Source organism: Echinops telfairi, unplaced genomic scaffold, assembly GCF_000313985.2.
Source record: "Echinops telfairi isolate 266 unplaced genomic scaffold, ASM31398v2 ScPeMD7_7439;HRSCAF=8477, whole genome shotgun sequence".
In the NCBI taxonomy this organism is placed as follows: Eukaryota; Metazoa; Chordata; class Mammalia; order Afrosoricida; family Tenrecidae; genus Echinops; species Echinops telfairi.
In genome coordinates this window covers 4,346,281-4,357,684 of record NW_022111339.1, presented here as the reverse complement: position 1 = coordinate 4,357,684, position 11,404 = coordinate 4,346,281, and the positions used below count along the sequence as shown (strand labels likewise).

At 47.8% G+C, this 11,404-nt stretch overlaps 1 protein-coding gene across 1 annotated transcript in view; it reads right to left on the bottom strand.

Annotated features, from left to right (window-relative positions):
* Positions 1-11,404, bottom strand: part of GMPR (guanosine monophosphate reductase) — a 63,075-nt gene that overhangs the window by 31,687 nt on the left and 19,984 nt on the right. The window contains exon 4 of the mRNA XM_004715294.2: positions 9,551-9,724. Coding sequence (XP_004715351.2) covers positions 9,551-9,724 — 174 coding nt within the window. The remainder of the gene's footprint in view (positions 1-9,550; positions 9,725-11,404) is intronic.

Here is an 11,404-nt window from a genome sequence, read left to right as displayed (position 1 = left end):
CCGACATAAGGCAGGAAGTATGAATTATGTAAGCCAAAGAGAAGCACCTGGATTGGAAAGAGCTTTCACTGCAGGAACATCAGAGAGCAAAACCAGCCCTTTTTATTAAAGCTCACTGCCCTGTGGATTCTTCAGCTGCTACGAAGGATGCCTGGCAGGGTGCCCTGGCTGGCTTCTCTTAATGGGGCAAGGTCACGTTTTAGATAATGCACTCATACTCAATTTTGCCTCAAAACACAAGTGCTCTTCCCCACCCCCCTCCCTAAATTGATTCCCAGAGGGAATTTTTCTTGTCTGATCTAGACAAAATGACTTTTACGATCTTACAAAAGAACCTTGGGGAAAGGTAATAAGAGGAGCTCACAGCTACTTTAATCAGAAAGTAGTATTTGACAAGGGATAGTGATGGGGTAGACCATATGAGACTGATCTCTGATGAAAGGGCCATTGCAAACCAGTGTGGAAAGGAATGATGTTTCCATGCATAGTGCTGAGAAAAATCTTTTGGAAACAAAATATACATTATCATTCATACTTTTCACTAGAATACGTTCCAAATGGATTGAACAGTTAAAGTGAAAACTTAGGCACCCCCCTGCCCACCCAAATTTAGAAGATACCATGGAATACCGCCATAAAAATAAAACCAAAAAAGCAGGTATTGACATAGCTCATGTATGCTTGAACACATTTACACACAATCAACAAAATCATCTTTGTCAATCTGCAATTAAATTGAGTTAAATTTAAAATTTAACAATAATTAATAGAAATAGTTTTGGTCAAAGTACTATGGTATATCCAGAGAACAGGAGAGTGAACAGCATCAAAGAGACAAGGGCACAATTAGTCCCAAAGGATTCAGGGACCACACGGACCTCAGCCTTCACTACTCTTGGGAACTGTATGGTGCCTGGCTGGCACAGCTGACCCTGATTGAACGGCTAGATTACAGTAGAAGGTATAGGATAGAGCAGGAGAAAAAAGTAGAAAACTCAGTCATAAAAATATAACAGATTTACTGGCTGGATAAAGACCAGAGATAGCCTCCAGTCGGTGGCCCTTGCTCATCCTTTTCAGACTGAAATGAACCTGCCTCCGTGGCTCCATTTTCAGCCCAATGATTGACAGGCCTCTACGGGGAACATGGGCACAAATATGAGCACACACTCCTGAGAATAACCACAGTGGAAATCCAAAGGCAACAATTGCCCAAGAACCAAGTTCAGAAGGGTCAGGAGACATGGCATCGGGAAACAGGGAGGAAAGGGGTTAGTGATGATACGTACTTCTGGGGCCTGTAGTCAATGATGTGAAGCAAAATGTGTATGAACTATTAAATGGAAAACTGATCTGCTCCGTAAAACTTTAACCCAATTTATAATAAAAGGTTTTTAATGTTGCTTTTAAAAGTAAGCATCAGGAATAATTAATGTAAATATATATGTGGAAAATATGTTCAGTGATAACAAAGGGTTATATGCTTTAACATAATAATGCCCTGCAAATTTATAGGGAAATCTAGCACCTCAAAAAATAGCTGTCAAAGAATAGGAACAAGATAGTCCAGAAAATGGAAGTAGCCAATAAAAATGGGTACAGTGTTCAGCCTCACAATTAATCCAATTTAAAGTACTTGTTTTCACTTAGCAAAGTGTAACAATGTCAACACTAAATGCTGAGGAGAATATCAGAAAGGGCCTCTTTAGTCTCCCTTTAGTCTTTCCTGCTTTTAAAAAAATATCTCTCTCCACTGATTGAATGTCTGTTTTGTCTAGCTTACCTGGAAAGCAAGTTGTGAGTTCATAAAGGAGAAAACATAAAGTAGCAATGTGAGTGTCCATTGTTCCAGCAATTCTTTCATGATTCCATTCCAAATAAATAATCCTGGATAGGGGCAAAGATGTATGTGCAAAGATGGACTGCTTTGAACAGTGCACAGCCACAAACACTTTCTCCCACAGGGGAGTGGTTCAACATAGAACCCCACTGCCCCTGAGTCCATTGGGACCCTGTACAGGACGTCTGGGTTGTACATCTTTATAGGAGCAGACAGCTTCCTCTCTCCTGCGGATGGTTTGGACCCCCAGCCTTAAGTGTAGCACCCCAGAGCTCCTGATAATTAAATCATGTGTATATATATATATATATTCTTGTTTAATGCTCTGGGAACATGCTTAAATGCTTTTAGGGCAATATTAAAGGAAATTAAAGGAAATAAAGCCACAATTGAAAATTTGTAAAAAGCGTCTAAGCATATATGGAAAAATATATATGAACATGCTTAAAACATTCCACGGAGGAGGGGGTCTTACCTGATTTTTTTTTTTTTTTTGGTTCTTACCTGATTTTTATGGATTTTCTTTACACCTTTCTGGATCTTATCATTTCTACTATGAACCTACTTTACTTGTTTTTGGGGGTTTTTTTGGCCATAAAAATACATAAAACTAAACATTTGCCAATTTGACAACTTTCACATGTTCAACTCGGTGGCCCTTCATGGTGTGGCCCCGTCACCACAGTTCCATCGCCAAGTCATTCCCCGCCAGCATCAGACACGTCTCCCCTCTCTCCTCCCTTCCCCCGGCACAACTGTTACCATGTAATGTGGGGATAGGAAGTGGGTTGGTTTGTTAAGTGCAAGCCCCAACTCAGAATCTAACAGGAACCCGAGACACAAGACCCCAAAGGCTTATTCTCTCTCACTTGTTGACTGGCAAAATGCAGACCGAGAGAAGCCACATGCTCAGCTCTCTACACAATTTCATTGCTGATGTGGATTCCCAACCCTACCCCCCGAAGAAGCTGGTGCTGCCAATGAATTGTTTTATTTCTCTCGGCAGCAGCAGGCCTGCTCTTGGAAAAAAGGACTGAGTCCAGTCAGCTCACGAAGTGTTAGAATATACTAGATTTCTAGAAGCTCAAAGGGAGAAGTAAAGCATGAGAAAGCGACAGAATTTAAGCACCAAGAGGTCGATGACAGGGGTCTCTGGCTCCGCTCAGCTCCCTGTGTGGCACCGTGATGGGGCCGAGGTCACTGCGGGGGAGGCTGTGCTGTGGAAAAACCCCAGACAGGCCTGGAAGTGGCTCAGGGTGAGGTACAATTCAGCAAGAACGCTGGGTCCTGCAGGGGAGAGCCCGGTAAATTTCCACTCTCAGGAGCAAAACATGGTGTATACGATTGGAACCAAGAAAGCCAAAATACAAGGAAAAGTGGTTTTGGTTTCTTAAAATCAGAAAGAAATATAACTGACAAGGATATAAGTGTATTCTCATGAACTCAGAGCCTACCCACTGAGCCTGGGATATGATATCGTGGGGGCAGGAGGGGGTTGTCAGGGGTGATTAAGGAAGGCGTTCACTTTATCTTGGAAGGAAGCACCCCTCTGGTGGGATGAGAACAAGTTTGTCAGAATGTGGCCTCTCGCAGGAGAACATCAGGCTCACGTTCAACCCTGGGGCTGGCCTCAGACAGACTCTGGGGGTGAGGTGATGGGTGGTTCACTCATGGAATGTTCCCCTGCTTTCAATTCCAGCCAATGTACCCCCACCTCCACCCCACCCACAGGACACGTTGGGATGCTGAGCATGTTTCAGTGGAGGTGAACTAAGAATGCCAGGCTGAAGTGGAGTAGGAAGAAAGGCCTGGTGAGCTAGTTCTGAAAGCCTATAGAGCACAAGGACCATGCGGGTGGCTCAGGGCAGGCAGGCAGGTATTCTCCCTGTTGGGGGTGGGGTGGGCAGGCATCGAGGGCCCACCTGCCAGCAGCTCACAGCACATAGTGATGGAAACGTCCCTCTTCCTGGCTGTTTCTACAGGACCCACGGAGTGGTCATCACTGTCCAGGCAAAAGCACCTTTTATGGCACATTAAATTTACCGTGTGACTCTGGGGGCCAAACAGCCTCTGACTCTCTGCGGCCATTCCCTACTCTCCAGCACAGTTCTAATCCACACCACTTCCAGAAAAGGGGAGGGGAACGGCAAACCCCTCAGGGATGCAGCCTGAGAGGTGGGCGTCATTAGGAGAGGAAGCTCTGCTGACCCTGACCAAGCAGCCCAGGGCCACATACCTGCACACAATATCACCGCAGTGTTTGGCTCGCTGGGGTGAGCTCTAGAGCAGGGGTTTTGTCAGTGGGGCTTGGAACCCAGTCTGACCAGGGCTGCTGGAGAAAGAAGGCAGGCAGGCAGGTAACAGAGCCATATGAATACCAGAAAAGTCCAAAGCTATGCCTATCGCTGCCTGGGGGGACAGGCCAACAGTAGCTGACTGCCATTGCCCAAGGTGTCAGACCTGGACTTTTAATCACATTAGAAGACATTCAGTCTCATAGACCTACTTGCCAGAACCAGGTCAGAAAGGGCTACCGGTCCAAAATCACTTCCTGCGGCCAACATGAGGACCTGAGAGCCCCTGAGCTGGGCAGCATGGGGGTTGCAAGGGCCCTGGTGTAGACTGCAGGCCCTGAAAAATGCATTATCCTCTCTGACAATTTGTCTCCATGTGCAACTACCACCTTTCCCATAGTGCCCCGCTACCATTACCAAACTGCATGAGCAAAGATTTTACAGAAGAATACAGATCATGGGGGGGCATGTAAAATAGATCTCAAATCTTCATCCACTCTCAACACCTAGAGCCACGGTGGCTGGATGAACTGTTTCCCTGAGACAATCAATCTTTAAACCTCAAACCAAATGTATCCCCTGATGTCTCCTCCAAACCAAAAGGTAGTAGTTGAATAGCTTAATTAGTACAAAATGTCTCCTTTGAGCATTATGCTCTTAAAAGAACTAGTTACGGACCTTGTCAACAGCAGCAACTCAAAGCCTAGCTCGGCAGAACCTTAGGGGCCAGTGGATTTGTTTAATGGATGAGAAATGACTCAGAAAAGGGAGGCAAATATAGTTACACAACTCAAAGAATGGGGCCGCAGATGCCACTGAATGGTGCATGCAGATCCTGCTGAACTCGTGTATGGTTTGCTGTGTATAGTCTCAACAGCAGAAAAAAAATTTAAAAAACCAAAAGGACTCTTTCTTCTCCCAATGCCACCAGGCAACTGGCCACATGGCCCGCACACTCCTGTATCTGTCAGCACTTCTGCGGGACCCTTTCCCGCCCAGCGTGCACTCCTCAGATCCCTACTTTCCCTGACCCCCAAGAGGCACTGCTTGCTTTGCATGGCAGACAAGGGAAAGAGGTGGATGTGTACATCCAGACGGCTCCGAGGCAGGTCTGCCATGGCCAACCTCAGCCAGTTCACAGCGTCGGGCTGGCCGTAACAACCCTGGGCACTCAGAGGGCACTTACTCATGCCCGAACACAGGGCCCACTGTCCATTCACTCTCCCAGTGCCTCTGATGCTTCCAAACCGCCCATCACCAAGGGCGCAGGAATGTTGGTGTTTTCCTAATGAATCACCGATTTCAAGGGTCAGCGCAGGCAAAGAATGGCTTTGGAATAAACACCTGCCTGGCCAACGTCTCCTGTTCATTACTGGGGAAACCGACGAGAGCCAAGGACAGGCACTCGGGGCCAGCTAGGGGGCTGTGGAGAATTCTGCGACCAGCTTCCCCTCCAATTGGCCACTTCCACACAGACAGCTGCCCTGTCCCAGAAGCTCCCAAGAGCCCCTCCTTCTGCCCCAGGGAACACAGCGCTCAGGGTGGGGCTGTACTGCAGATGTTGGCGGGCCTGGGCTCCCAGCTGGGTCAGCTGTGGCTCCGTGGGGATTCCTGTCCGTGGGACTTGGCTCAGCTGAGGCGTCCAGTTGCTTGGTCAACCCTTAGTCAGAACGCCCATGGCCTCCAGCTAAGTTTTATCGCCTGAACTCAGGGAGGAATAAACAATGGATTCCACACCAAGGCAACAAATATTTTCCATGCTTTTAGGTACTGCTCACCCAACTTTTTGTGAGTTTATTTAAACCGAATAACGGTTGCAATGGCTGCTCGTGGGCCCCCAGGTCCCCAGCTGGGGGCTTCGACTCCCCAGGCCCCAGCTTTGGGTTCTCTCTTTTATGTGCTAAGAGAGTATCTGGGCTTGGAGAGCCAGAAGAGGGATGGTCACCCCAACTAGAATGCACCCACAATATTGGGTCAAGATGGGGGGAACTTCACCACCTCCCACTGCAAGCCCAAAGGAGACGGGCTCCTTCACCTCCATGCTGAAAGCTGGGGATGGTGGCACGTGTGTTGCCTGCTGGAAGAATAAAGGGTGACCACAAAGGTTAACGAGGAAAAGGGCCTTCTTACGGATGGCACTGTGTCCCCCAAAATGAGGTGTTCCCGTCCCCATGCTCCGAATGTGACCGTAGCGGACAATAGCATCTCTGCAGCTGTAATTAGTTAAACTAACCTCAGCTCATACAGGAATAAAGGTGCCCTGATCCAATCTGACAGTTGTGTTCGGGACTGTGGAGATGGTACGTTACAACAACCCTGCAAACAACTGAATGACACACGGCCTAGCGCTGCCCCATCCTCACAATGGTTGGGTTGGAGCCTGTTGTTGCAACCACGGTGTCAATCCATCTTGGTGACAGTCTTCCTCTTTTTCACTGACCCAGTGACTACTGGCCTCCTAAAGTAAGTGGGTAGACAGGGGGACAAAGAGGAATACAGGGAAGATCACCATATGGAGATGAGCAAGAAGAGTGATGCGGCCATAAACTAAGAAACATCCGGGGCTGCAGAAGCTGACAGAGACAGGAGTAGATCTGAGACCCTGTAGAGCGAGCACTGCCGTCCTGATATCCCGAACTGGACATCTAGCCTCCCGAACGCTACCAAACTCACGCCCAACTCCCTGCCATCGGGTCACTGCCAACTCATAGTCACCCTCTAGGACACTAAGTAGAACTACTCCCATGGGTGTCTAAGATCCTTACCTCTTTAGGGGAGTAGAAAACGTCTTCTTTCTCCCACAGAGTGGCTAGTGATTTGAACTGCTGACCTTCTGGTTAGCAGCCAAATGTGTAACCACTACGCCACCAGGGCTAAATTTCTGTTGTTTTCAGATGCATAATTTATGGTGATTGCTAACTAATATAGGCATGCTAACAAATCACAGTGGGCAGTATGGGCTAATGGGCTGAGCTACAACTTTGGATATAAACCAACCTAGCTTCATATCCAAGTTTGGCTATCATGTTGGTGACCTTCTGAAAATTTTTAAAATCTAGGAACAAATGAGAATGCAAGATCCTTCCTTTGTGGATTAAAAGCAATTTTACACAAAGAATTTGGTCCTTATCGTTGGTCCCTGGCAGATCACTTCTAAAACCTTAAGATTTCCCCAGTAATTGAAATGTCTCTGTTATCCAAGAAGGCTCTAGACCACACCAGGAATTTTATGCGAATGAGGTGACTCAGGTGTGGGGCCGAGGAGGGCAGAAAGAAGCCACCATTACTGAATCAAGCCTCCACAATGAAGCCTCCCAAGACGGTTCTAAGCGTGGGCGTTCCACGAGCTTCCTGGTTGGTGAAAGACCATGTAGTACACAGGAGAGCGTTCTTTGGGACATGGATGTTCCGTGTTGGGAAGCCCATAACTCTTCCTTTGTATTCTTCTTGCTTTAATGAAACAGTCGTGGTAATGAAGGGGCCCTGGTGGTGTAGTGTTTATGTGTTGGGCTGTGATCCGCATGGTAGGCAGTTTGAAAAGACTGGGCTTTCTACTCCTGTAAACAGTTACAGTCTCGGAAACTGTAGTCAGGGGGTCACTCCGAGTAGCATTGACTCAATGGCAGTGAGTCTGGCTTTGGAATTGTAATTCGAGCTTTTATGGCTTCTGTGTTGTCCTAGTGAATTACCAAACCCACGGAAGTAGTGGGAGTCAATGGGTCAGACGTCAAGGGGACAGAGGACCCTTGAGCTCACAGTTGATATCCTTAGGTAGTAGAGGAAACTCCCAAATGTGTATCCAGACGGTCAACATGGTTGGCCTCCTAAGTAAGCAGTTGAAGAACCTCAAATGTATAACCAGCGGGTGCAATGCGTGTTTCTATTTCCACTGCACAGATGAGGAAGCGAGGCTTCGAGAGGTTAAGTCATGGGATAGAAGTTGAGGCAAAGAAGCTATGGGCTGAGGGGGCTTTCCAATGGGGCCCCTTAAATTAAGTCTCTCAGGACTCGGGCTGACCTGGCAGCGTGGGGAACTGTACCCTTTACCTTGAGGGCTCTGACCCAGATCTACCCAGGTGGTCAGTGTCCGAGGAGGAAGAGCTGCGTGTCCAGCCCAAGTCGGAGCAGACGTGCGGCCGGCCGAGGGCAGCAGAATGGCTAATGCATGTATTTGGATTGACCTCTCTTTGGTATCAGAGAAGTGGGCCTTGGGTTTTCCACCCATGGTTCCTATTCTCGACAGAGACGTTGGGCAGGAGGGAGATGAAAACCTCCTGAAACACAGTGGGACCCCAATAGAGGTACTGAAAACCAAGGAAGCTGGCAGCACTATTGCAGATGGTAAGATGGATTCTCCGGTCTTCCCCACCCTCGCCCTAATCTTGTGAGCTGGCATAGCTGGTTGACCTGGGACAACGCTGGATTCTCTCTCCCCACGTCATAGGAAAGCATCAAAATCCTTTCCTTAAAACACGTGGAAGCCCTTTGGCAGAAGATTTAAGAAGAGCAACCCAAACAGCGCCATTTCCTTACGATGGTAAAATGCCAAGAGAAATAAGGTACTTAATTCCAAGAGAGGGTTGGGTAACAGGTGCAGCGGTCATTCCGTGTGTTAATTAACAATCAAGGTGCATACAGTTACAACATAGGCTTTGTAAAAAAAATTAACCCCAATGTTTCTACTTCCTTTTTCTGTGAATCTACCTTTTCCTCCTCCCCCACCCCCTTAGCAACAGATCCACCTTCTCACAGTGAAGATGCTAACAATGAGGGAACTATAGGGCCGAGACACAAGGCCTTGGATAAGGCAACCCAGGAAGTGCTTTGCAACCACTCACTGACTACGGTGAATCCTCCACACTGCGGATTACAACACTTGAGAGCAGAGTTTTCTACTCCCAAATGGAAGTGGGAGCATAGAACGCATCCACAGGCCACAGGGAAACCCAGTTATGCCTTTTCATTTTTTAAAATACACTCTTTGTAAGAGGGGTGACACTGAGCCACATGGTAGGAAAGGTTGATGACATTTCACAAAGATTCGGTGCCAACACCCTATGACCAGAATTTTTCATTTTTTCTAACAGAGGAATGCACATGACCCCCATCTTCTATGACCAAACCAAAACTCACTGCCATCCAGTCAATGCTGACTTATAGTGACCCCACCCCCACCTCTGCTGATGGGAGTAGAAAGCCAAGTCTTGATCCTGAGTTGCTGCTGGTGGTTTTGAACTGCCAATCATGCCGATCACAGCCCAACACGTAACCACTACACCACCAGGGTTCCCAATTTCTGTGGCAGCTGTCCTCAAATAAGAAGATCCCCAGAAGCTCTGCAGGAAATGCGGCCCATCCCCATGCACTGAAACGCCCTCTGTGTGTCTCCCTGTAAACAATGTTCCCTCATACCTACCATAATGGTGTGCTCTGGAAATCTGGCCCGGACAAGTTTCACGAACTCCACAAAATGTTCCGAATACCCATTGGCCACATCCAGGCAGATAAACTTAACCTGCGGCACAGCCTCCAGGACGTCGCTCATCTTTTCCAGATCATTCTGCCCGCTGCCCGAACTCACCGCGACGCGCTGTACCAAAATAAACCAAGGACAGGCATCATTGGCAGTACCCACAAGTCAGACCTTCCTCCATCCACTCCCTAACCCAGTGACAATGACCCTTTGAGCTTTACCATGATCACATAGGCTTGGAATTAACGCTAGAAACCTATAAAAGCAAGGCCAAGCAATTCACTCATTCAGTCATCTAAAGGTTGACTCTGGTATGTTACCCATCATTAAACGGCATGCATCCTTAGTCCTGGAGTTCAGCCACAGTTTCTTTGCTGTAAACATATTTCTCAATATTCTGGAAAACTGGTATGTTAGGCTGTTATCTAGAGAAATAAATGCAGTAAAACTCATCCATGTTTATGAAAGAGTTTTTTATCAAGAAGAAATTATAAATCAGGAAGGCATCTCAACCCAGTCAAGCTCAAGCCCGCAAGTCCCATGCTAGTCCATACATCCGTCTTCAGATTCATGCAGCCGCAGGCCAGTAATGCAGGAAAGTGAAGCAGGCAGTGGGGAGATCACAGGCTGGTGAGTACAGTCTTGTGGATCCACAGAAATATGGCCGCGTGACGATGGCTCTCAGGGCCACGCAGCCCACTTGGGGCGGTCCTTGGAGGCAGGCAGGGTTCCCACAGGCAGGAAGCCAGCGTGGCAGAGTGTGTGTGTGGGGGGGTAGGCTTCTGTTTCTTTCACTCTTATAAACAGGTCACACCCCCAACGAGGCATCATCGAGCCACTACTTCATTGACAGGTTGAACTCCTCCCCTAGCCAAGAGTGTCTCCTTGACACACTTAATATATGACTACCACCGTCTGGTTCTTGGCTTTTATGGATTTTTCTTTACGTCTCCATGTGGGAATTCCCTGGGGAACTGCTGGTATAACTGTGTGAAATCAACTAAATTCAAGAAAGGCAATGGAGAGAAGATGGGCATAGAAGATAAGCAAGAAGAACAAGGTTGATGCCAGCCAACTCCGGCCGCTTCCACCAAAACGGTGGTCTTCACCTTGAGCACCTTGCTTGGGGAGACAGGGAGAAGGAGATGCCAAAGATGCTTCTGAGAAACTCCTTCCTGTTTCAATGTTATTTCCAACAGAATACTGACGTGAGAGGCAGACCTTACCCCGAAACAAGAGCTCCAAATCTCGTTTTCTCGTGAAAGGTAGCACATTTTCCAGTGCATAAGAACAGACAAACCTACACTTATCTTAAACTGCACCGTGTGCATTCAAATCTGAAGTCTCTTCCATGGTGCCTCCTTCCCACCAACTGCCACAGCGCCAGGGCCTGGAGTCCTGCCCTCCGCCTTCCCTGAAAATCCACCCTTCTAGAAGGGATCTGTTCTCAGTAATGGTTCACCTCCAGTGAAACTGTGTAATGGAACGGTGCCCAGGGCCAGCAGCTCACCTTTCATGACCACATCTACATTCTAACCCTCATCTTTAAATCCTTTGCCAGAGATGAGAAATGTTCCCAAGAGGCTCCCTGGTGGCATGATGGTTCAAGTGCTCGGCTGCTAACCAAAGGGTTGAACCCGCAGCCACTCCACAGGAGACAGCTGGGGCAGTCTGCTTCCCTGGAGAGGTACAGATTTACAGCCTTGGCAAATCCCATGAGACAGTTCTACTCTACCCTACCGAGCCGCTATGGGTTAAAATCAAGGTGGCTGCAAAGGTTTAGGCTAGTCCTGAAAA